At 40.1% G+C, this 27,111-nt stretch overlaps 1 protein-coding gene across 44 annotated transcripts in view; it reads left to right on the top strand.

The window, feature by feature from the left end:
• Window positions 1–27,111, top strand: part of TRIM37 (tripartite motif containing 37) — a 140,205-nt gene that overhangs the window by 61,847 nt on the left and 51,247 nt on the right. For all 44 annotated transcript variants that reach the window (XR_010581795.1, XR_012425575.1, XR_010581793.2 and 41 more), the window contains 3 exons: window positions 1,588–1,670; window positions 11,412–11,606; window positions 15,232–15,540. Coding sequence is in view for 41 of the 44 variants with exons in the window: in XM_074019113.1 (XP_073875214.1) it covers window positions 1,588–1,670; window positions 11,412–11,606; window positions 15,232–15,540 (587 nt within the window). In the remaining 3 variants the exon portion in view is untranslated. The remainder of the gene's footprint in view (window positions 1–1,587; window positions 1,671–11,411; window positions 11,607–15,231; window positions 15,541–27,111) is intronic.

The raw sequence follows: 27,111 nt of genomic DNA on the forward strand, positions 1-27,111 counted from the left end.
TAGCTGGGGGCAGAATGAGAAATGGAGATATCTTGCCACTCCTAGGAATATAGCCCTCCTCTTGGAAGCTTGGGAAGTGGGAGGCCTATGTTCTTCATTGCACCAATCTGGAGTGGAATTTCTGTAACGCCAAGTTAGGAAGCGGAGTGGTCTTGGTTCAAATCCTGCGGATACCCACTTGTCTTACCCAGGTTTTATAGATTTTTTTAAGTAGATGTTTCTTCATTTGCTGTATACCCTTGGGACCATTTCCAGAGTCGTTAAGTGGTTGTTTTTAAAATAATTGTCACCAGTTTGACTAACGAGCAGATCTGCAGAGCTCCTTACATTGTCAAGCTGGATGCTTATCTTGAGATTTCCTTAAATATCCAAGACTATCATTGATTGGTACTGTTTCAAATAGTACTTTGTTGTTTAAAATAAAGTAATAGTGAGTGTTTTTTAATATGAGAGACTTTGTATGGCCTAGTCAGTACCCTCTTTTCTGAAATTTTATTTTTGGAAAAATAGTATTTAGTCATAAACAGTAATTTGGGCCTTTTTTTTTTGGATATTAAATTGTAATATTTTAAGCCTAATTTATTACCATTAAGCTACCAGTTCTCAGAAGCTGGAATTTCTTCTAACAGTGGTTCTTAGATTTATTAGTGTTTCATTTATTTCTTTTTTTTTTTTTTGCCTGACACAGTTCTTTTTGTTTTAATCTTCTTTTCCTTTCCTGTCTTGTCCTGTCCTGTCCTTCTTGAGACAGAGTCTCGCTCTGTTGCCCAGGCTGGAGTGCGGTAGTGCAATCTTGGGCTCACTGCAACCTCCACCTCCCAGGTTCAACCGATTCTCCTGCCTCAGGCTCCTGAGGAGCTGGGATTACAGGCACCCACCACAACACCCAGCTAATTTTTGTATTTTTAGGAGAGACAGGGTTTTGCCATGTTGGCCAGGCTGGTCTCGAAATCCTGACCTCAGGTGATCCGCCCACCTTAGCCTCCCAAAGTGCTGGGATTTCAGGTGTGAGCCACCGCGCCCGGCCTGATATATATATTTTTTAATTCCTTTTTTTTCTTAGCTTTGTAAGAAGAAATGGCTGATTTTTTTTTTTTTCTTTTTTTTTTTTGAGATGGAGTCTCGCTCTGTCCCCCAGGCTGGAGTGCAGTGGCGCAATCTTGGCTCACTGCAAGCTCTGCCTCCTGGGTTCACGCCATTCTCCTGATTCAGCCTCCTGAGTAGGTGGGACTACAGGTGTCCGCCACCAAGCCCAGCTAATTTTTAGTATTTTTAGCAGAGACGGGAATTTCACTGTGTTAGCCAGGATGGTCTCAATCTCCTGACCTTGTGATCCGCCCGCCTCAGCCTCCCAAAGTGCTGGGATTGTAGGCGTGAGCCACCGTGCCTGGCCGATATTTTTTGAAGGTTGTTTAAACAATAACATTACCACTACTTAAATTTGGATAGTGACAAAAAATCTTTCTTCTTTTTGTATTTAGAAATATCTTATTTCACAGAAAAATCTGCATATCATAAAATTTGTTGAGGTGTGAAAAATGTTTATTGTATCGCTCTATATGAATGATGGGTTTTGCATATTCTTAGGTCTGGAGAAAATGATGTGGAATATAACAACATGGAATTAGAAGAGGGAGAACTCATGGAAGATGCAGCTGCAGGACCTGCAGGTAATGAGGTCACCCACTGCCTCCAAGCCATTCTATTTTCTCCCTGCTCTTCTCTGACCGTATTATATTTTAAATAGGTGGTAGCCACTGCTTGTACATGGTTCATGGTGTTGGAAGTGCTACATCTTGTAATACGGATTTTTTAGAGTTCATTACTAAAGATACTTAATAATAATAGCTACCATTTAAAAAATGTTCTTATGTACCAGGCACTGTGAGAAGCACTTTATATGCCTTATATTAATAAAATTCTGGTGGTACATTCACCGATGGATAGAGAAATTACAGCAACTTGCCAACTTTTAGCAATTTAGTAAATGAGAGTAATTGAATCCCCAGTTTTGTCTGTATCCCATGCTTATATTTTATACTGTTTTCTGATATAAAGTCTTATTTGTATATCTTCCTGGACTATAGAATGATCTCAATGGAATAATTGACTCTTAGACTTACAAAGGATCTTAAAGAGCTCATTTTATGGTTTTTAGTTGCCTGGTCATATAGCTGGTTGTTAGTACAACCAGACTAGAACTCCAGATTGTCCTGGGTTTGTGGACCCAGCATTTTTCTCCCAAACTACACTGCTTCTCCTGGGAAGAACTGACTTATATAATGAGTACTTTTTTTGTGTGTTCTCGGATCTATTTAATTAAGTAGTGAATCTTGGCTAGAGTAATTAAAAGTTAGCTTTCTACTGTTTCTGTTTTACCCATGTTCTCCTCAGTGTGAACACTGGCATATTCTTCTTTTTTTTTTTTTTTTTTTTTTTTGAGACGGAGTCTCGCTCTGTTGCCCAGGCTGGAGTACAGTGGTGTGATCTCGGCTCACTGCAAGCTCCGCCTCCCAGGCTCACGCTGTTCTCCTGCCTCAGCCTCCGGAGTAGCTAGGACTACAGGCACCCGCCACCACGCCCGGAGAACTTTTTGTATTTTTGGTGAAGATGGGGTTTCACTGTGTTAGCCAGGATGGTCTCGATCTCCTGACCTCATGATCCGCCTGCCTTGGCCTCCCAAAGTGCTGGGATTACAGGCGTGAGCCACTGCGCCTGGCCAACACTGGCATACTCTTAATATGCTTGGATAACTAAAGACTTCTAAATACTAGTCCTCACCATTGCAACTCCAACCTAAGCCCTATATTCTTTCTACTCCTGACTTTAATCCTGGGTAATCGTATCCACACCTGTATTTCAGTTACTATCTATATACTGATTACTCTTCAAGTTCTTTCTTTAGCCTTTGACTTTCCAGTAATTTCCAAACCCTTATCTTGGTGTGACTCAGCACCTCCCAAACACAAATTACTGTCTTTTCATCTGCCAGCTTGCCTGTCAGCAGTAGCTACCCTGATTGATAGTGCTATACATTCTTTACTTCTTCCTCTCCCTAAAAGTTTACCTTTAGTGTATTACCAAGATCTGTTGGTTCTGTCTCCTAAATCGTGCGTAAATTCATTTGATACTCCCACTCCTTTGCCATTCCTAGTCTAGGCCTCTGTCTTTCACAACAGCCTTTCACCTGGGTTCTTTGTATTTATTATTGTTCCCCTCCATTTTTACAGCATGAATCCATTTTTACAGCATGGATTCAGAATGAGGGTGTTTTTTTCTTTCTGATTAATATCTAATCGTGTTACTTCTCTGCCAGACTTGGTGACTCACACCTGTAATCTCAGCACTTTGGGAGGCTGATGTGGGTGCATTGCTTGAGTCCAGGAGTTTGAGACCAGCCTGGGCAACGTGGTGAAACCCTGTCTCTACAAAAAATACAAAAAAAGTTAGCCAGATGTGGTGGCAAAATTGCTGCCTGTGGTCCCAGCTATTTGGGTGGCTGAGGTGGGAGGATCACCTGAGCCAGAAAGCGGAGCCTGCAGTAAGCTGAGATAGCACCACTGTACTCCAGCCTAGGCAACAAAGTGAGACCCTGTCTCAAAAAAAGAAATAAAAATAATGAAAAATAATATCTAATCATGTTATTTCTCTACTTAAAAACTCTTTAAGGATTATATTTATTATAGGATAAAGTCCAAACTTGTTAACATGGCACATAAATTCCTTTATGTCTGGATTCCTGTTTGTTTCCTTAGTCTTACTTCTCTCATTCCTCTGTGTCATTCTTTAGTCAGGAGGAACTTCAAAGAATCACAAGATCTACAAATTTAGAGAGAAAGCTTTAATTCTTATAAAGACTGGCCATCCTGACAAGCTGTGAAGTATAGCCTCTGGTAAAGACTAAAAGCAGGCACTTTGCAGGAGGGAAGGGTAACATAGGAATTGATAATGAATAAGTTGTCCAAGTACAACTAAATGGATTCAACAGGGTATAGGAGGAGCTGTGAATATCATGAAGAGGGGAACACATGCATGCATAGTAGACAAACATGCATGTTACATGCATTTCATGTTTACTTTGGACTGGGGATTGAACATTTAAATGCATTACAATTAGGCCCTGTTGTCAAAAGGTAAAACCAACGACACAAAGGTAAAACCAACGACACAACGACTCAATGCTCAACCTCTGTATACGGGCCAGAACCAGTCCATGGTTGGGGACTCTTAACAGGAGAAAGTTACTGAAATCAGTCTTTTGTCCAATGAAAGCTCTGTAGTTATGGCTTGTAGAACGGGGAGTGAGTCAGTCAGCATCTGGCAGTCAGTAAGTTGCAATTGTTTCAATATTGCTTATCTTGAGGCCAGTGCTTGCTTAGCTTCTAGAAAAAAGAAGAAACCCTGTTTGGAGTTAGAATGTAGTTTATTTTTAAGTATAGGGAGCATGTGACTTAATCCCTGTCTGGCATAGCATTAAGTCTTACTGACTGACTGACTTTTCAGCTTTGTGTGTTTTCTTTTAGTTAGGTCCATTCTTTCCTCTCTTAAACTGTGTGGTAGGGAAATTCTTGTATATAACATTTATATACACTTAGGGTAAAGAAGAGTTTACATTTTTGAATTATATATTCATAAAATATTTACTGAGCACTTGAACTGTGTACAGTTTTACTATCTAGAGATACAATATTGAATAACAAGATATTCCTGTTCTTATGGAACCTGTGTTATAATTCTGAATGTTCTTTAATAATTCAGGCACTGAATTCTAGATGTTGAAGACATAATAATGAACCAGTTTATTTTTATTATATGCTTTGGGAAATTTATATATTTGGCACAAATTTGTTAAATATCATGCCTACCTGGAAAATACAACACTAAGTAATTTATAACATAAAGGTGAGTGGATTTATGAACAATTAGCTAGAATATGACAGTATACATACAAAAGAATTCCAAATTATTTAAATACTCCCTCCTCAAGGAGATGAAATATAACTTCTACTCCTTAACTGTAGGCTATGCTTAGTTACTTGCTTCTGAAGAGTACAGTTTCAAAAGGGGGAAACAACTTCAAAGTAGAGAAACTTGGCAAACATTACCTACCCAGGTGATTAAATTTAGTATTGTAAGTGATAGGTCATGTTGATAGCATGTTGATAGTATTTTAAGTGATAAGTCATGTTGATATGTTGAGAATGGTACTTTATATCTGTAGTATCTTCCCTCTCTAAAAACCCACAGACAATCTAATCATGAGGGAAAAAGTCATACCCTTAATTGAGGAACATTCTACAAAATATTTGACATACTTTTCAGATATAAAGAAAATCTGAGAGACTGTCATAGACCAGAAGAGTCTAAAAAGACAGGAGCAACTAAATGTATTTCAATACTCTAGGTGAGACTCTGAACAGAAAAAGAACATTAGGGGAAAACTACTAAAATCTCAATAGGATTTAGTTAATAATATATCAGTATTGGTTCATTAATTGTGACAAATATACCATAGTAATGAAAGGTATTAACATTGGGGAAATTGGGTCTGGGTTTTATAGGAACTGTCTGTATTTTTATCTTTCCTGTAAACCTAAAACTATACTAAAATAAAAGCTTTTTTTTTCTTTTGAGATGGCGTCTCGCTCCGTAGCCTAGGCTGGAGTGCAGTGGCATGATCTTGGCTCACTGCAAGCTCTGCCTCCTGGGTTCACACCATTCTGCTGCCTCAGCCTCCCGAGTAGCTGGGACTATAGGCGCACGCCACGACGCCTAGCTAATTTTTTGTATTTTTAGCAGAGACGGGGTTTCACTGTGTTAGCCAGGATAGTCTTGATCTCCTGACCTCGTGATCTGCCCTCCTTGACCTTCCAAAGTACTGGGATTACAGGCGTGAGCCACCACGCCTGGCCAGTAAAAAGCTTTTTAAACCAAGGCAATGAAAAAGCTAGATCGGGGTGACAGTGGGCAGAGTGTGGAAATGCTTTTTTGGTTTTTTTTTGGTTTTAGTTTTGGTTTTTTTTGAGACGGAATCTCGCTCTGTCGCCCAGGCTGGAATGCAGTGGCCTGATCTCAGCTCACTGCAAGCTCCGCCTCCCGGGTTTATGCCATTTTCCTGCCTCAGCCTCCCGAGTAGCTGGGACTACAGGCACCCGTCACCTCTCCTGGCTAGTTTTTTGTATTTTTTTAGTAGAGACGGGGTTTCACCGTGTTAGCCAGGATGGTCTCGATCTCCTGACCTCGTGATCCGCCCGTCTCGGCCTCCCAAAGTGCTGGGATTACAGGCTTGAGCCACCGTGCCCGGCCTGCTTTTTTGTTATATGCTTATTATGAAGGTCCATTTCAAGCCTTGAATGGTTTATGTGTTTTTTGTTTTTTGTTTTTTGAGACGGAGTCTTGCTCTGTTGCCCAGGGTGGAGTGCAGTGGCACGATCTCAGCTCACTGCAACCTCTGCCTCCTGGGTTCAGGCCATTCTCCTACCTCAGCCTACCAGATAGCTGGGACTACAGGCATGCATCACCATTCCCTCCCGGCTTTTTTGTATTTTTAGTAGAGATGGGGTTTCACCATGCTGGCCAGCTGGTCTCAAACTCCTGACCTCAAGTGATCCACCCACCTCTGCCTCCCAAAGCGCTGGGATTACAGATGTGAGCCACTGTGCCAGGCCTGGTTAATGTTTTAGAACTATACAATTGTCTAAAAAGTTATGTCATCTAGAGAATTACGATGTTATGTTATGCGTTAAAAAGGAGGTGGTTGGGCTTATATAAAAGCTAGGTATAAAGTTAAATGTTTACTTAATAATCTCATTTTATAGACCATATTAAATAAGGAGATAGCTTGAAACAAGAAATATTTATTGACTCAGGTGGCTGTAGTCCTGGCTACTTGGGAGACTGGCAGGAGGATCGCTTGAGCCTAGGAGTTCGAGGGTACAGTGAGCCATGATTGTGCCACCGTACTCCAGTGTGGGTGACAGAGCAAGACCCTGTCTCTTAACACACACACACACACGTGCACAACCAGCAAATACAAACTGGATTTTTCCTACTCACTGGATTCAGTGAGGCAATAATCTGGATTAGAATGATATTTACAACCTTTTCAGAACAAATGTTTTTTGACATACATTTTTTTTTTTTTTTTTTTTTGAGACAGAGTCTCGCTCTGTTGCCCAGGCTGGAGTGCAGTGGCCTGATCTCAGCTCACTGCAAGCTCCGCCTCCTGGGTTTACGCCATTCTCCTGCCTCAGCCTCCCAAGTAGCTGGGACTACAGGCGCCCGCCATCATGCCCGGCTAGTTTTTTGTATTTTTTTTAGTAGAGACGGGGTTTCACCATGTTAGCCAGGATGGTCTCGATCTCCTGACCTCATGATCCGCCCGTCTTGGCCTCCCAAAGTGCTGGGATTACAGGCTTGAGCCACCGCGCCTGGCCAACATAAATTATCTTTCACTTAAATTCAAATAACTGAATAAACTAAAAGCAGTTCTCATAAGAAGACGTCTGCAGATGCCACCACACCCAACTAATTATTTTTTGTAGAGACGGAGTCTTTCTCTCTTGCCCTGGCTGGTCTCCAACTTCTGGCCTCAATCCTCCTGCCTCAGCCTCCCAAAGTGTTGGGATTACAGGCGTGAGCTATTGCACCTGGCCCACAGATGTTAGAAAAATGAATGAGCATAATTTTTAAATGAAAATCCAGCACTGATCATTACAAGATTTTGTGATTGTAAATATCAGTATGTAATTTATAACAAAATAAAGGATGTGAAAATGTAGAATATTCTGGAAAGGTAGTTGAGGACTAGACTGTAATAGGGCCTTGAGTGTCATGATAATGTATACAGGCAGTATGCTGTAATGAACTCAAGTATATCAGTGTGACATTTTAGCAAGATTCATATCGCTTGGCACAAATGGAGAAGAACCTGTCACTGATCCGTTTGTCTTTTTATGAGGTTTTTTTTTTTCCTATGTGAACTTCAGAAGCATAGTTGTTTTTTTTTTTTTTTTGAATCTCACTCTGTCGCCCAAGCTAGAATGCAGTGGCATGATCTCAGCTCACTGCAACCTCTGCTCCCGGGTTCAAGCAGTTCTACCCCAGCCTCCCAAGTAACTGGGATTACAGGCGCCCTCCACCACGGCTGGCTAATTTTTGTATTTTTAGTAGAGATGGGGTTTCACCATCGTGGCCAGGCTGGTCTTGAACTCCTGACCTCGTGATCCACCTGCCTCGGCCTCTGAAAGTGCTGGGATTACAGGCGTGAGCCACTGTGCCTGGCTGCATAGCTTTATTCTTAATAGCCAAAAGCTAGAAGCAACCCAAATTGTTTTCTAATAGAATAGAGAAATAAATTGGATATATTCATAAACTGATGCTGCACAGTAATAATGAAGATGAGGCAGTGGCTCATGCCTGTAATCCCAGCACTTTGGGAGGCTGAGTCATGTGGGTCACTTGAGGCCAGGAGTTCAAGACCAGCCTGGCCAATATGGCAAAACCTGATTTCTACTAAAAATAGAAAAAATTAGCTGGGTGAAATGACGCATGCCTGTAATCCCAGCTACTCGGGAGGCTGAGGCATAAGAATCATTTGAACCTGGGAGGTGGAAGTTGTGGTGAGCCAAGATTGCACTACTGTATTCCAGCCTGAGTGACAAAGCAAGACTCTGTCTCAAAAAAAAAAAAAAAAAAAAGAGAAAAATGTTTAAAAAGAATATTAAAAAAAAATTTTTTTTTAAAGAAAATGAATAAGCTACTCCTATATACAGCCATATAGATGAATCTCATGAATAATGTTGACCAAAGAAGAAGAGCATAAGAGCATACTCTGTTACTTTTACATAAATACAAACAGGCAAAACCAATCTGTAAATTAAGTTAGAATGAAGATTACTTTTGTAGAGTAAGAGTAGTGAGCAATTTTAGTAGGCATAGGAGGGGGTTCTGGGGTACTGATGATCTATTTCTTCATCTGGGTGTGATCACTTTATGAGTATTCATTGGGCTGTACATTTATATATGAGACACACAGAATAGCTTGGAAAGAGAGAAACTGAAATCGATGCCAACCCAGTCTTTGATGCCTGTGGGGAAATTTGATAGTGGGTAGAAAGGTGGGAACATAGGCCGGGCACACTGGCTCCTCCCTGTAATCCCAGCACTTTGGGAGGCCAAGGCGGGCTGATCACCTGAGGTCGGGAGTTCTAAGACCAGCCTGACCAACATGGAGAAACCACCGTCTCTACTAAAAATACAAAATTAGCCAGGCGTGGTGCCGCATGCCTGTAATCCCAGCTACGAGGGAGGCTGAGACAGGAGAATCACTTGAATCTGGGAGGCGAGACTGTCTCAAAAAAAAAAAAAAAAAGAAAAGAAAGGTGGGAACATTTGAAAGGGGAGTAGCCAAAGGTCATACCCACAGGGGGAAAAAAAAAGTTATTGTTCAGTCGTGAGAATAATGGCCTGAAAAAGCAGTGAGAAACAGGAGACACTGCTTTCTCTACTGTAAGTGCATTTAACATGGAAGAATGAGCAACTTCTGTTTTTAAAGGAGAACCAGATATTAGGGCGGTAAACTCCATTCACTGGGCTACTGGGCTTGCTATACGTAAGAATAGTCTGACTAGCTTTTTGGGAATAAGTCCTGGATCTCACCCCCGTATCCTTTTTTTTTTTTTTGAGATGGAGCCTCACTCTGTCACTCACATTAGAGTGCAGTGGTGTGATCTTGGCTCACTGTAACCTCTGCCTCTCAGGTTCAAGCAATTCTCCTGCCTCAGCCTCCTGAGTAGCTGGGATTACAGGTGCCTGCCACCACACCTGGCTATTTTTTTGTACTTTTAGTGGAGATGGGGTTTCTCCATGTTGGCAAGGCTGGTCTCGAACTCCTGACCTCAGGTGATCCACACACCTCGGCCTCCCAAAGTGCTGGGATAACAGGCGTGAGCCATTGCACCCAGCCTCTTACCCCCAGTATTCTTATTCAGTAGATCTAGGATGTAATTTTAAAAACTCCTTCAGGTGACTGACATACAACCCAATTTGGGAATTCCTTAGTAAAAGAAAAGAGGTAAAAACAGTTTTCAGCTGGGTGCGGTGACTCACGCCTGTAATCCCAGCACTTTGGGAGGCTGAGGCGGGTGGATCACTAGGTCAGGAGATCCAGACCATCCATGAAACCCTGTCTCTACTGAAAATACAAAAATTAGCCGGGTGTGGTGGTGCATGTCTGTAGTCTCCGCCACGGGAGTCTGAGGCAGGAGAATCGCTTGAACCCGGGAGGCGGAGGTTGCTGTGAGCGGAGATCGGGCCACTGCACTCCAACCTGGGCAACAGTGAGACTGTATCTCAAAAAAAAAATGAAGTGTTTTGTTTTTGTTTTTGTTCAATGTGAAGGGGAAATCGTTTTCTGTTATTTAATAGGAATTGCAGTGTTTACGGAGGCTGGGAAGAAAAACTGTCAGTGAGATAATAATCCTTAGAAGAGGAGATAGAAGTGGGAGACAGTGAGAACATGAGGATGTGAAAAGCATAAATTATTAATTGGCTTGAAGCTTCTGAATAATGGAGCTTTCCTCCTAAGTTATATCCTTCTGGATCTCTCTGAAATACTCATGAGTAGTCAGAACCTGACTTTTTAATATTTTATATTATCTACTTTCCTGCATGTAGCATTTTTTAAAAATGTTCTCGTTAGAATATATTTAAACAGCTTTATTGAAGAAGGTCAGTTTTAAGCAACATTTCCATACCTGGTATTTGCTATGCATTATAACTAGGTGCTAGAGAAAAGTCAGATGCTTTTCTTGGCTTAAAGAGCATAGTCCAGTATAGGGGTATAGGCATAATATCTGCTTACAGATGTCTGTAATATGCATCAGTCATTAACATGACAGTCCGAAAACTTCAAATTGTACCCCATTATTTAATCAAAGTAGAAAAAGTCTACCAAACCGTCATGACCTGTACATTTTGCTGTCCAGAGACTTGGATGAGATTCCTATTTTGGTGTCTAATACTCTGTAATCTGTTATACTATGGGAATTTGTCGTCTTTCGTCTAAAACCAGGTGGTCACGGGATATAATCTCCTCCTCACCCTCACCCCTCATCCCTCCGATTGTGCACATTGTACACATTGTCATCTTTTTTTTTCTAGGGCTCAGGATGGGGTTGATGCTTGCTTCTGAGTTCTAAGTACTAATGAGGCCACCACTCAATCACTGTGCTAGTGTACAACTCTCTGGCCATCTGGTTCCTTCTTTCTGCTTATCATGAACCTGAACTCCTAAGAGATAGGTCCATAGACAAGTATTCATATAATGTTAACCAGTTCATTTTTTCATTTAAATATAGCTAAATTTGTGCAGATACGTATATCATACATTTTCTACACCTCTTTTGCAGGTAGTAACCATGGCTATGTGGGTTCCAGTAGTAGAATATCAAGAAGAACACATTTATGCTCTGCTGCTACCAGTAGTTTACTAGACATTGATCCATTAATTTTAATACATTTGTTGGACCTTAAGGACCGGAGCAGTATAGAAAATTTGTGGGGCTTACAACCTCGCCCACCTGCTTCACTTCTGCAGCCCACAGGTAAAATAATACCAGTGATAATTTCCTTTTTTTCTGTGGCTGTCTGAAAGAACTCTTGGATTTTCATTTAAGTATTTCAGCTATGTGTGGAACATGGTATATTTCTGTGTTTTTCATTGTATACCCTAAAAATGATATTTATATCAACTAAATTAATTTTTAAATTACTGTTCAAAGGTGATTTGTGCAAAAACAAAGTAAAAATGCCCACAAGAAGGTTTTTTATGATTTTGCTACTCAGATTTTGCCTGATAGTTTGATCCATATGAAATACAGTTATCTTCTTTGTGAATGGACTTTTTTTGGTCAGGCTTCATGAATTCCCTTACTTCCAAGTGGAACTGTATCTAAATTGAACATAGAAAAAGTGACTTACTCATTCTTCAATGTTCAATAGCCTAAAAATGTACACCAGTTGGCAGCAATGCTTTCTGTGCAAAGGTTATTTGTTAAATGGAAATTACATTTACTATAATAAAATGGAGATTTGTATAGTCAAACATGGGCTTTTTAAAACTCAGGGATAGAGTCATTTTGGACAACTAAGGATTTGCCTTTAAAAACTACATTTTAAAAACCATTTTTGTTGGAATGCTTTCTAAAGTATATTCAGTATATTCAAAAATATATGACAAATATTTTTCTACCTTCTTAAACAATAGTATTATATACATCAAATCAATGATTTAGAACTCTGATTTTGATGCAGTTTTAAGGCAAGAGAACTCATTTTTCAATCAAAGTCCAAGGCAGAACCTCTGTGTAAGTAACAGAGAAATAGAGCTCCTCTACTGGTGTAGAGACATGGAGTCCAGATTATTTAGGCTTCTTCATTCCTAGGAGCCAGATATACTTCCTGAAAGTCTGGATCCTCAGTTTAAAAGACTGTCTTCAGGTTATGAAATAGTTGCCTTTTACGTGTGCGCCAAGTATGCTTTATATAAAGTTTTACTTAAATGACAAGTAGTGTTTGCAAAGGCCCAGTGAAACAGACAGGTTCTGATTCCATAGGTGGATATGTAAGTTGGTTTAACCTTTTTGAAGGACAATTTTGCAGTAGTTTTAAAATATCTATATCCTTTAAACCTGGAATTTAACTTTGAGGAGTATATTCCAAAGAGAAAACAATCAGATGTTTAAAAATATTCAACAATACAGTTATAGCTGAATAAATTACAGCATAACCATACAATGGTATATTTTATAGACAGGTAAAATCGTGTTTTTGAAAATATTCAGTCTCATTGGGAAAAATGCAAACTAAACAGTAAGATTTCTGTTTAAAACTAATTTTTGGCCGGGCGCAGTGGCTCACACCTGTAATCCCAGCACTTTGGGGGGCCGAGGCGGGCGGATCACGAGATCAGGAGATCAAGACCATCCTGGCTAACCCAGTGAAACCCCATCTCTACCAAGGACACAGAAAATTGGCTGGGTATTGTGGCAGGCGCCTGTAGTCCCAGCTACTCAGCAGGAGAATGGAGTGAACCCGGGAGGCAGAGGTTGCAGTGAGTCGAGATCGCACCACTGCACTCCGGCCTGGGCAACAGATATAGGCTCCGTCTCCAAAAAAAAAAAAAAAAAAAAAAAACTAGTTTTCTGTGTAAAAATAATACAAATGAGATTATCTGCATTTCAAATATAGATAAAATGCTGATGATAATGAGGGTGGGGAAAATAGTAGAAAGAAAAAGCAAGTTTTTGATTTAAACATCTTGAGTTGGGCATAACAGTGTGACATCAAATTAGAGAGGACCAGTAGACAGCTAAAAATTAAGAACTGGAGCTGGGTGCAGTGGCTCACGCCTGTAGTCTCAGCACTTTGGGAGGCTGAGGCTGGTGGATCACCTGAGGTCAGGAGTTCGAGACCAGCCTGGCCAACATGGTGAAACCCTGTCTCTACTAAAAATACAAAAAATTAGCCCACCATTGTGGCAGGTGCCTGTAATCCCAGCTACTTAGGAGGCTGAGGCAGGAAAATGGCTTGAACCTGGGAGTCGGAGGTTGCAGTAAGCCGAGATTGCACCATTGCACTCCAGCTTGGGCAACAAGAGTGAAACTCTGTCTCAAAAAACAAACAAACAAAAAACTGGAATACAGACAGTTATTCTTCTGGAGGTGATACTGGATAATTAAAACCAAGGGTGTGAGATTGCAAAAGAATTTTGAGAATATTTTAAAAGAAGAGAGCCAGGAACATAATCCTGATGAACATCTGTTTTTAGTGAGTGTGAGGAAGATGGGCCAGATAAAGAGCTTTTAGAAAGGAGAAAAACCAAGAGAAACACTCATGGAAGCCAAATGAAAATACCTTTCAGCGAAGGGATGTTGGTAAGCTAGTGTGCAGAAAGATAATGACTTTCTTTTTATTGAAAAGGCTTGCTTGGGTCCTTTTTTGTTTGTTTGCTTTTGTTGTTGTTGTTGTTGTTGTTGTTGTTGTTTTTGAGACAGAGTCTCACTCTGTTGCCCAGGCTGGAGTGCAATGGCGGGATTTCAGCTCACTGCAACCTCTGTTTCATGGGTTCAGGTGATTCTTATACCTCAGCCACCTGAGTAGCTGGGATTATAGGCGTGAATCCCTGTAATCCCAGCTAATTTTTTGTAGAGACAGGTTTCACGATGTTGGCCAGGCTTTTCTCAAAACTCCTGAGCTCAAGTGATCCACCTGCCTCGGCCTCCCGGAGTGTGCTGGGATTACAGGTGTGAGCCACTGCACCTGGCCTGCTTAGGTTTTGATGTTTATTTTTTTCTGTGTGTTTATTTCAACACGTATTTAGTGAACATTTGTCAGATTAACTTCAAATTCATGTTCTTAACCATGTAAAGGAGTATTAAAAGGTATCAGGTAATCTAGTTGAACCAGATTTTAAGGTACATATAGTGGTAAGTAGAACTAGAAAGTCGTGTTGGGTCCATTCTATGAAAGGACTTGCATGCTAGCCAGAGGAATTTATTCATAGTAGGCATGGAGAGCCATTGTTTTATTTTAGAGGTGGTTAGATTCAGACTGTATTTCAGAAAACTGACAATTCTGAGAAAATTATCAGAAATGGAAGTTCAGTCAGGGTATTACCAAGCCTAGCTAACAAAAAAATTTTTTTTGTACAGATAGGGTGTCATATGCTCCCCAGGCTGACGTTGAACTTCTGGCCTCAAGCAATTCTCTCACCTCAGCCTCCTGAAGTGCTGGGATTACAGGCGTAAGCCACTGTGCCTGGCCAGCAATACATATTTTTAATATAATGTTATATATGGCAGATTTGACAAAGTATTTGGCTTCTAGATTTTCTTTGTCGTTTTTTTCAATTATAAACATAATAAAAGCTCTGCAGAAAGTTTTAGAAAAGTGGAGAAGTTTAAAGAAGAAAGCACAAGGCAGTAGGGCAGCTTTTAAACTTTTAGAATTAAATGTGTAATTCAAATTTGAGTATGATGTGACTCAGATTCTAACTGAAGGTGTGAATAAGATTCTTTATTTTCATCAACGGAATTTAGTGCATGTTTTATTGTTGATATCAAGTAAAGCACCCTAGCTTATTTTACACATCAAATTTGCATATATTCGTATACAAATGATTTCATGAATATTAACGTTTGTTAACATGACTTGTCAATTTCTCCGAAGCATCATATTCTCGAAAAGATAAAGACCAAAGGAAGCAGCAGGCAATGTGGCGAGTGCCCTCTGATTTAAAGATGTTAAAAAGACTCAAAACTCAAATGGCCGAAGTTCGATGTATGAAAACTGATGTAAAGAATACACTTTCAGAAATAAAAAGCAGCATTGCCGCTTCTGGAGACATACAGACAAGCCTTTTTTCTACTGACCAGGCAGCTCTGGCTGCATGTGGAACTGAAAACTCTGGCAGATTACAGGATTTGGGAATGGAACTCCTGGCAAAATCATCAGTTGCCAGTTGTTACATACGAAACTGTAAGTAATATGTTCCTAGTGTCATTTCTCCACATGTTATTTGGGAAACTAGATGACTGTTTTTTTCAAAAGAATAATATTTAAATACCTCTATTCCAGTGAATTAAGACTACAAATACATGTGACTTTTTTCCTCATCCAAAATTGATTCCGTATATTTTTACTATATAGTAGAGCTAACATTTCTTGATTGCTTACTCTGTATTTGGCAATGAACACGACAAAATTCTTACTATCATAGATCTTGTATTCTAGTAATGAGAATCAGACATTAAAATGTGTAAACAAATCAAGATCATTTCAGTGGGTAAAAGGTGCTGTGAAGGAAACAACCGAGGAGTGGGATGGGAGGAGCATATGAGACATGTTCTATTGGGGTAGTCAGAGAAAGTCTCTGTGAGGAGGCAGCCCTTGACCTGAGACCTGAAGGTTAGGAAGGTGGCAGCTATTTAGAGATCTAAGGCAAGCAGTGTTCTGGGTAAACAGAACGGAAAATGCAGAGTCACTGACACAGTATTTATTTTGCGTATTTGAAGGATTGAAGGAAAACCAGTATAGCAACGAAAGCAGAGAGAGGAGACTAGCAGGAGATGAAGTCAGAGAGAGGTAGGCAGAATTTAGATCAGGCAGAGTCTTGTAAAACCTCCAAAAGGAGTTCAAGTTTTATGATGTAAGGAGGAAGCCTCTGGAGAATAAAAATAGGGGATGTTTATAATCTGATTTACACTTTATAAAATGACTTTGCTTGTTGTGTGGAGAAGGGTCTGAAAAGGGTTGAGGACAGGAGTTGTGAGACCAGGAACAGCCTATTACATTATCTTGTGTGAAATATGATGGCATTTTCTGGAGTTATAATAGTGGATAGAAGACTTACTCACAGGCCAGCAGCCTTTCTGACTGAGGTTTCCATCTTTCTTAGTTCTCTTAAGGATGTGCTATTCTCTTCTAGATGCATAGGAGGGGAGTTAATCCAGTCTTAGATCAGCAGGGCTGAGTTCTCTCTCAGAACAATAGTTGAAAAAGCCTAAATAGAGTTTTAGGAAAAGTAAGAAACTAAGAATTATGATTAAGTTTTGGCCTAAGCAACTTAGTAGCCAGTGGTATCATTTATTGAGAAGCAAATAAGATAAGAAGCAGGTTGTGGGGCTTGGGAGGAGGTAAGGGCAGAAAGTGGGTATTCTTTTTTAAACATGTTAAATTTGAGACACCTGCTAGATATCCTAGTAAAATGTCATAGACACACGAATGGTACACAAGTTTGAAACTCAGAGAGGTCAATGCTGGATATAAACAGTTGGGAGTCAGTAGTATTTTCTATTATTTAAATCCAGAGGACTGAATAGGTCAAGTTTGGAGGGAGTTTCAATGGAGAAGCAAAATTTTGACTCTGTGGCACTTAAACATTTAAAGGGCTGATAAATAGGAGAGGCCAGCAAGGGAAGTTGAAAGAGCAATCATTAGGGTAGGAGAAAAACTAGAAGGGATAATATGTCAAAAATCAAAAATAATGCATCTCAAGAAGTAGAGTGGTTACCCCTGTGTTAAATATCATTGAGAAGTGTCAAGGCAAGAGGCCAAGTGGCCCTTTTAAGAACCATTCCCATGGAGTAGTGTAGCAGAAGAGTGAATGAGGTCAGGGACCAGAGCGCAAATGTACAACTTCTTTAAAAGAAGTTTCACAATGAAGTAGGTAGAAGCTGGAGGAGGTGTGGGGTCAATAGTTTCTTGTTGGCAGGGGTGTCCTTTTTTGTGTCCTCTTCAATTTTTTTCATCTGTGAATTAAACCCATTTTAAAATTGGGTTGGGTTGTTTATTTGTAGTTGACTTTTAGGAGTTCTGTATATATTTTAAATATTAATCTTTTATCAATTATATGATTTGCAAATGTTTTCTCCCAGTGTGGAGGTTGCCTTTTCCCTCTGTGGATTGTGTCATTTGACATTTAAAGTTTTTAATTTAAAGAAGCACATTTTATGTGTTTTTCCTTTTGTTCCCTGTGCTTTTGGTGTCATAACCAAGAAAACATTGCCTGAATCCATTGTCATGAAGCTTTCTCCTGTTTTCTTCCAAAAGTTTTAGTTCTTGCTTTTAGTCTTACTTTTAGTCTTTCATCCATCAGGAATTAAGTTTTGTTTATGGTGTCAGGGAAGGGTCTGACTTGCCCATGGATATCCAGTTTTCCCAGCGCTATTTGTTGAAAAGACTTTTCTTTCCTCATTGAATGGTTTCAGCACCATTGTCTAAATCATTTGACCATATAGATGAGGGTCTGTTTCTAGGTTCTCTTTGTGTGTGTTGTTTATTAAAATTGGCTGTATTAGGCCGGGCGCGGTGGCTCAAGCCTGTAATCCCAGCACTTTGGGAGGCCGAGACGGGCGGATCATGAGGTCAGGAGATCAAGACCATCCTGGCTAACACGGTGAAACCCCGTCTCTACTAAAAAATACAAAAAACTAGCCAGGCGAGGTGGCGGGTGCCTGTAGTCCCAGCTACTTGGGAGGCTGAGGCAGGAGAATGGCGTAAACCCAGGAGGCGGAGCTTGCAGTGAGCTGAGATCCGGCCACTGCACTCCAGTCTGGGCGACAAAGCGAGACTCTGTCTCAAAAAAAAAAAAAAAAAAAGTTGGCTGTATTAATGTTTGATACTGATGTGAATAATCCAGTAAAGATGGGTTGGCGAGGAGATAATTGCAAAATTTATAGAATTCTCTTAATATAAGGAAGACAATTTAGTAGAATGAATAAAGGTTATGAATAGGCCATTAACATAAAAAATACAAATGTACAATAAAAATATGAAAAGATATTTGGCCTCACCTGCTATTCAAGGAAATGGTATATTAAACCAAATGGTATATTAAAACCAAAAGTAGCCGGACGCGGTGGCTCAAGCCTGTAATCCCAGCACTTTGGGAGGCCGAGACGGGCGGATCACGAGGTCAGGAGATCGAGACCATCCTGGCTAACACGGTGAAACCCCGTCTCTACTAAAAAATACAAAAATCTAGCCGGGCGAGGTGGCGGGCGCCTGTAGTCCCAGCTGCTCGGGAGGCTGAGGCAGGAGAATGGCGTAAACCCGGGAGGTGGAGCTTGCAGTGAGCTGAGATCCGGCCACTGCAGTCCAGCCTGGGCAACAGAGCAAGACTCCGTCTCAAAAAAAAAAAAAAAAAAAAAAAAAAAAAAAAAAAAAAAGTACAGCTTTTTGAGTGAACTTTCTCAAAAAGCCTTTGTTACATATTTTGCAGATACAGTCGACCCTTGAACAGCACAGGCTTGTTGTACTGTACAGGTCCACTTAATATTCGAATTTTTTTCAACCAGAGGAAGATTGAAAATACAATATTCGGGTGATGCCAAACATGCATATAGGAAGGCCAACTTTCATATAGGCAGATTCTGTAGATCTTACGGTGGGACTTCAGTTGAGGATTTTGGTGCAGGGGTCCTGGAACCAACCCCCACGTATTCCAAGGGACAGCTGTCTCTTCCCCATTGCCACCTTTTTTTCCTGCTAATCACAGAGGTTTAAAATTTTATCTTAGACATCTGTATTAATAATATTCATGGCGGCCGGGCGCGGTGGCTCAAGCCTGTAATCCCAGCACTTTGGGAGGCCGAGACGGGCGGATCACGAGGTCAGGAGATCGAGACCATCCTGGCTAACATGGTGAAACCCCGTCTCTACTAAAAAATACAAAAAACTAGCCGGGCGAGGTGGCGGGCGCCTGTAGTCCCAGCTACTCGGGAGGCTGAGGCAGGAGAATGGCGTGAACCCGGGAGGCAGAGCTTGCAGTGAGCTGAGATCCGGCCACTGCACTCCAGCCTGGGTGACAGAGCGAGACTCCGTCTCAAAAAAAAAAAAAATAAATAAAAAAAAAAATAATAATAATATTCATGGCATTGGGGGTCTTACTGTTTTTATTTGGAAGGCTTTTTAACTCCCAAGTTAATAAAAATAACCCTTAATTTCTTCTGGTACTTTTTGTTTTCTAACTTTTTTACATATAGGTCATTAATTCATGTGAAGTTAATTTTATATGATGCTGTGTGAGGTAAGTGGAATGATGTTTTCCCCAAATGAATGAAACATGTTTTTTGAAATATGCTGCAATATGAAATCCATTCTTTATTATAGAGCAGATTCCCAAACATGGTTCTGTTTTTGAACTCATAGAGGCTGAAACAAATGAAATTGCCAGTACTCAAGTTTTGGACATACAGAAACAGCAATTTGGTATTGTTTAACCCACTATTTGTCATGTCCTCTACCAGACTAACACTTTTTTTTAACTACTGTAGTTTTATAGTTTGTAATACTATGATAGGATATGTTTATTCTGTTTTTGTTTTTCAAAATGTTATTGGTAGTTCTTGCACATTTAATCCTCCTCCAAAGTATTTTGACTGGAATTGCTTTACATTTAAAAACTAGTTTGGGGATGCTAGGCACTGTGGCTCATGCCTGTTCATCCCAGCATGATGGAATGCTGTTGGGAGAGGATGGCTTCTTGAGCCCAGGAGTTCAAGATCACATGGCAATACCTTAATCTCTACAAAAGTAAATTGTTTTGATAAGCCAGTCATGGTAGTATGTACCTGTAATCCCAGCTACTTGGGAGGCTGAGGTGGGAGGATTGCTTGAGGTCAGGAATTTCAGGTGCAGTGAGCCATGATCGTGCCACTACACTCCAATCTGGGCAAGAGTCTTTCTCTCTTAAAGAGAGAGAGATTAATTTGGGCAGTTGATACCTTTTCAGCATCAAAGCATTCATGTCTAGGAATGTGGTGCTTCTCCATTTATTCAGGTCATCTATTATATTCATATCCTTTTTTAGAATTTTCAGTTTTTTTCATGTAAGTTCTATATATGTCTTGTTGAATTCATTTCTCAACATATTATATTTCAGGTAGCTATTGTGAGTGGAATCTCTTTTTCTCTCATAGTATTTTCTAATTGTTACTGACATAAAAGACAAAAATACTGATTTTTATGTTTATTCTGTATTCAACCAATGTAACAATTTTTTTTTTGTGCGGTGGGGGATGGAGTTTCACTCTTGTTGCCCAGGCTGGAGTGCAATGGCACGATCTTGGCTCACTGCAACCTCTGCCTCTTGGGTTCAAGTGATTCTCCTTTGTCAGCCTCTCGAGTAGCTGGAATTACAGGCGCATGCCACCACGCCTGGCTAATTTTTGTATTTTTAGTAGAGACAGGGTTTCATCATATTGGTCAAACTGGTCTTGAACTCCTGACCTCAGGTGACCCTCCCATCCATCGAGCCTCCCAAAGTGCTGGAATTACAAGCATGAGCCACCGCACCTGGCCTGGTGAATTTGTTTTATTAACAGTTTTTCAATCAGTTATCTTGATTTTCTGAATATTTATATCATCAGCAGATAATCATAATTTGTTCATTCCTTTTCTGCTTACTTTTTGTATTGCATTGTCTAGGCAGCTACCTCAACAGTTTCCTAGTAACAGTGGTAGGATTTTTATAATTTTTCAACTTTATTTAGGAATTCCTTTAGTTTTTTTTCTCATTAAATTTGAGGTTTGCTATATGTTTCAATAGGTAGTTTTTTGTTTTTGTTTCTCTTTTATTTATTTATTTTTTTTGAGACAGAGTCTTGCTCCATCACCCAGGCTGGGGTGCAGTGGCCATCTCGGCTCACTGCAAGCTCTGCCTCCTGGGTTCATGCCGTTCTCCTGCCTCAGCCTCCCGAGTAGCTGGGACTACAGGTGCCCATCACCACGCCTGGCTAATTTTTTTGTATTTTTTAGTAGAGACTGGGTTTCGCCGTGTTAGCCAGGATGCTCTTGATCTTCTCACCTTATGATCTACCCACCTCGGCCTCCCAAAGTGCTGGGATTACAGGCCTGTTTCTATCAAGTTTAAAAAACTGTGTGCAATAGCTTACGCATGTAATCCCAGCACTTTGGGAGGCCGAGTCGGGCAGATCACTTGAGGCCAGGAGTTGGAGACCAGCCTGGCCAACATGGAGAAACCCCTTCTCTACTAAAAATACAAAAAAATTAGCTGGGCATTATGGCACATGCCTGTAATCCCAGCTACTCAGGAGGCCAAGGCATGAGAATCGCTTGAACCCAGGAGGTGGAGGTTGCAGTGAGCCAAGATTGTGCCACTACACTCCAGCCTGGGTGACGAGTGAGACTGCCTCAAAAAAAGGCCGGGCGCGGTGGCTCAAGCCTGTAATCCCAGCACTTTGGGAGGCCGAGACGGGCGGATCACGAGGTCAGGAGATCGAGACCATCCTGGCTAACACAGTGAAACCCTGTCTCTACTAAAAAATACAAAAAACTAGCCAGGCGAGGTGGCGGGCGCCTGTAGTCCCAGCTACTGGGGAGGCTGAGGCAGGAGAATGGCGTAAACCCGGGAGGCGGAGCTTGCAGTGAGCTGAGATCCGGCCACTGCACTCCAGCCTAGGCGACAGAGCGAGACTCCGTCCCCCCCCCCCCAAAAAAAAAAGAAGTTAAAAAGGTACATCCTTGGCTGGGCGCGGTGGCTCACGCCTGTAATCCCAGCACTTTGGGAGGCCGAGGCGGGCGGATCACGAGGTCAGGAGATCGAGACCATCCTGGCTAACACAGTGAAACCCCGTCTCTACTAAAAATGCAAAAAATTAGCCGGGCGAGGCGGCGGGCGCCTGTAGTCCCAGCTACTCGGGAGGCTGAGGCAGGAGAATGGCGTGAACCCGGGAGGCGGAGCTTGCAGTGAGCCGAGATCGTGCCATTGCACTCCAGCCTGGGCGACTAAGCGAGACTCTGTCTCAAAAAAAAAAAAAAAAAAAAAGGTACATCCTTCTATTTCTAGTAACAACAATACCAATAATGGCTAACATTTACTGTTAACTGTGTGCCAGATATTATTCTAACTATTCTAAATCACATGCATTGACTCACTTAATCTTAACAAGAAGTCTAAGAGGTAAGGTAAGTCAGTTTCATTCCCAGTTTACAGACGAGGAAACCAAGGCAGCAGGCATTGAATAATGTTGCTAGTTTCACATTGGTAATTGGCATAGCCAAAAACTTGAACCTCAGAGCCTATACCCTTCACCCTAACACCAAACTGCCTCTTTTCTTACCACGAGAATTTCCTTTCTTTTTAAACTAAAGCTGTATAGAATTATATCAAACGTTTTGACATTTGTTAAAATGATTTACTATTTTGTTCCATTACTTTATTATCATAAAATATATTATTTTTCTAATGTTGACCATTCTTGAAATACTGGAATGTATCGTATTTAGTTTGGGCCTATAATTTAAAAAAAAATCAAAACACTGCTATATTCAGTTTGCTAATATTTTACTTAGGATCCTTGACTACATAGTCATAAGTGAAATTGATCTATTTCATTACATTATCCTTAATCCACTTTAGTTCTAATTCTGTGCTTGTTTTACAGATTAAATTCAGATGTTTTTGTTCTTTTCTATGCTATAAAATTATTTTAACTGTATGTAGTTTGCTCCTATGCTGTATTAAACTTTATGTCTGATAAATAGCATTCATAAAACTAGTATAATAACTCCTTCAGAGTTAGAACTTTAACAGCCTTTTTAATTTCTGTTGCATTTATTGATTTCCTCCTATTTTTAATTTTTTTAAAATTTTTGTGGGTACATTTTAGGTATATATATTTATAGGATATATGAGATATTTTGATACAGGCTTACAATGCATAATAATCACATCAGGGTAAATAGAGTATCCATCATCTCAAGCATTTATCCTTTGTGTTGAAACAATCCAATTGTACTCTTTTAGTTATTTTTAGAAGTACAATAAATTATTGTAGACTGTAGTCACCCTGTTGTACTAACAAATACTAGATCTTATTCATTCTATCTAACTATATTTTTGTGCCCATTAACCATCCTCCCCAGTCACCCGCTACACTCCCTAGTCTCTGGTAACCATTGCTTTATTATCTTGAGTTGAGTTGTTTTAATTTTTAGCCCCCACAAATAAGTGAGAATGTGTGAAGTTTGTCTTTCTGTGCCTACTTATTTCACTTAACATAATGATTCTAGTTCCACCCACGTTGTTGCAAATGACAGGATCTCATTCCTTTTTTATGGCTGAATAGTATTCCATGTGTATATGTACCACATTTTCTTTTTTCTTTTTTTTTTTTTGAGATGGAGTCTCACTCTGTTGCCCAGGCTGGAGTGCAGTGGCACAATCTCGGTTCACTGCAACCTCTGCCTCCTGGGTTCAAGTGATTCTCCTGCCTCAGCCTCCCAAGTAGCTGGGACTACAGGCATGTGCCACCATATCCAGCTAATTTTTTTGTATTTTTTAGTATAGATGGGGTTTTATCATGTTGGTCAGGCTGGTCTCGAACTCCTGACCTCAAATGATCCACCTGCCTCGGGCTTCCAAAGTGCTAGGATTACAGGCGTGAGCTACCATGCCCAACCCACATTTTCTTTATCCATTTGTCTATGGATCTTAGGTTGCCTCCAAACCGTGGTTATTGTGAATAGTGCTGTAGTAAACATGGGACAGCAGATATCTCTTTGATATACTAATTTGCTTTCTTTTGGGTATATAATCAGCAGTGGGATTGCTGGATCATATGGTAGATCTATTTTTAATTTTTTTGAGGAACCTCCAAACTGTTTTCCGTAGTGGTTTTACTAACTTGCATTCCCATCAATGGTGTATGAGAGTTGCCTTTTCTCTACATCTTCACCAGCATTTGTTATTGCCTGTGTTTTGAATAAAAGCCATTTTAACTCGGATGAGATGGTATCTTATTGTAGTTTTGATTTGAATTTCTCTGATGATAAGTGATGTTGAGCACTTTTTTCATATGCCTGTTTGCTATTTGTATGTCTTCTTTTGAGAAATATCTATTAAGATTTTTTGCCCATTTTTAATCAGATTATTAAATTTTTTCCTGTAGAGTTGTTTTAGATCCTGGTCATTAATCTCTTGTCAGATGTGGTTTTCTCATACTTCTGCTGCTACCTAAGTCAGTTACTATAGTTTTTCAAGAAAAACTGATTATATTTGGGTCTTTAAATTTATTGACGTACAGTCATTTATTCTGTTTTCTGAAATTTTTAAAACTTCTCGTGCATGTGGGGTGTTAACTTCTTTTTCACTTATTTTATTGCTTACTTGTGGTTTTTTTTTTTCTCCTTTGATTTCACCTGCTCAAGGGGTTTGCTAATTTTGTTCATTTCCTCAAAGACTAAGTTCTTAGATTCATTTCATACATTCTCTTTTACCATTTCATTATATTTCTGCTTTTGTCTTTGTTAATACTTTTTTTGAGACAGAGTCTCACTCTGTCCGCCAGGCTGGAGTATAGTGACGCAATCTTGGCTCACTGCAACCTCCATCTCCTGGGCTCAAGCAATTCTCTTGCCTCAGCCTCCCGAATAGCTGGGATTACAGGTGTGTGCCACCATGCCTGGCTAATTTTTGCATTTTTAGTAGAGACGGGATTTCACCATGCTGGCCAGGCTGGTCTCAAACTCCTGACCTCAGGTAATCCACCCACTTTGGCCTCCCAAAGTTCTGGGATTACTGGCACGAGCCACTGCGCCTGGCCTATTAACGCTTTTTTCCTTAACTGATAATTCATTTATCCTTTTAGTGGAGAAACTGGTCGTCATTTTTCCTAAGTCTAGAACATTTATCTAAGTCTAAGAACATTTTCATTAACCCTCTCCCTAGAGCTCCAAACCCAAAGAGTCATTCCCCATCTTCCCCTCCTCCTATCTTCTGGTGACCACTAATCTACTTATTCTCTATGGATTTTTCTTCTTCTGGATTTTTTTTTGAGATGGAGTCTCGCTCTGTCGCCCAGGCTGGAGTGTAGTGGCACAATCTTGGCTCACTGCAAGCTCCGCCTTCTGGGTTCATGCCATTCTCCTGCCTCAGCCTCCCGAGGAGCTGGGACTACGGGTGTGCACCACCAGGTCCAGCTAATTTTTGTATTTTTAGTAGAGACGAGGTTTCACCATGTTGGCCAGGATGGTCTTGATCTCTTGACTTCATGCTCCGCCCACCTTGGCCTCCCAAAGTGCTGGGATTACAGATGTGAGCCACCGCGCCCAGCCTGGACTTTTCATATAAATAGACTCATAACATATGAGGTCTTATGTCTGGCTTATTTCACTTAACACAGCCCTTTCAAGGTTCATCCATATTGTGACATATATTTATTCCTTTTTATGGCTGCATGATATTTTATTGTATGGCTGTACTACATACTATTTATCCACTCATTAGTTGATGGATATTTGGGTTGTTTCTACTTTTTGGTCATTATCAGTAGTGCTGCTATGAACATTCATGTACGGGTTTTTGTTTGGACATATGGTTTTGTTTGAGTATATACTTAGAAGTGGAATTAATGGGTTACATGGCAACTGTGTTTAACTTTTTGAGGAACTACCAGTGCCAGAATACTTTCCAAAGTAGCTACATCATTTTATATTCCCAGCAACAGTATATGAGGGCTCCAGGTTTTCCACACCATTGGCAGCACTCGTTATTGTCCCCTTTTTTTCTTTGCCCATTGCATTGTCTTGGCATCCTTGTCAAAAATCAGTGGACCATAAATGTAAGGGTTTGTTTCTAGACTCTCAGTTCTGTTTTGATGATATATATGTGTACATGGCAGTACCACAGTCTTGATTACTGTAGTTACAGTAACTTTTGAAATCAGAAGTGAGTGTTCCATTTAAGATTATTTTGGGTATTGTGGGTCTCTTACATTTTCAAATAGATTTTAGGATTAGCTTGTCAATTTCTGCAAAAAAAAAAAAAAGAAACAACTATGATTTTTATAGAAATTGTGTTGAATCTGTAGATCAATTTTAAGAATATTGCTTTGTTAACAGTATTAAGTGTTCCAATCAGGATGAACACAGGATGTCTTTGCTGTTGTCTCTATTTTCTTTCAACAATGTGTGGTGGTTTTCAGTGAACAAGTCTCACATTTCTTTTGTTAAATAAATTCCTAAGTATTTTAATTGTATTTTATGCTATTAAAAATGAAATTGTTTTGTTAACTTCATTCTCACATTATCTGCTAGTGCAGAGAAATACAGTAAGTTATTTTGTCTTATATCCTGCAACCTTGCTAAACCTGTTTATTATCTATTAATGGATTTCTTCTGCTTTTTTTAAATTCTTTTTTACAATTTTATTTTTGTTCTTTTTTAAAAATTTATTTTTAAAAGAGATTTATTTAACTCACAGATTTGCAGGCTGAATTCAAGGGCAGGTCCCTGCCTTCTGGCAATAGCATTCTTGCTTGTTTATTTTTATTGTTTTCCTGGCTTTTGAATCTATGCATATTAGGTCATATAGTCCCTTTTTTTTGCTAATTAATTCATTTTAAGGCTATACATTTTCTTTTCACTACTGGTTGGGCGACAGACATTTTGATTTGAAGTACCGTGATTGTAATTTGTTTCTAACTCAGCATTGATTTTCTTTTTAATCCAATAATACTTAACAATTTCTGGCTGGGCGCGGTGGCTCAAGCCTGTAATCCCAGCACTTTGGGAGGCCAAGATGGG

The sequence above is a fragment of the Macaca fascicularis genome, chromosome 16 (assembly GCF_037993035.2).
Source record: "Macaca fascicularis isolate 582-1 chromosome 16, T2T-MFA8v1.1".
Classification (NCBI taxonomy): domain Eukaryota; kingdom Metazoa; phylum Chordata; class Mammalia; order Primates; family Cercopithecidae; genus Macaca; species Macaca fascicularis.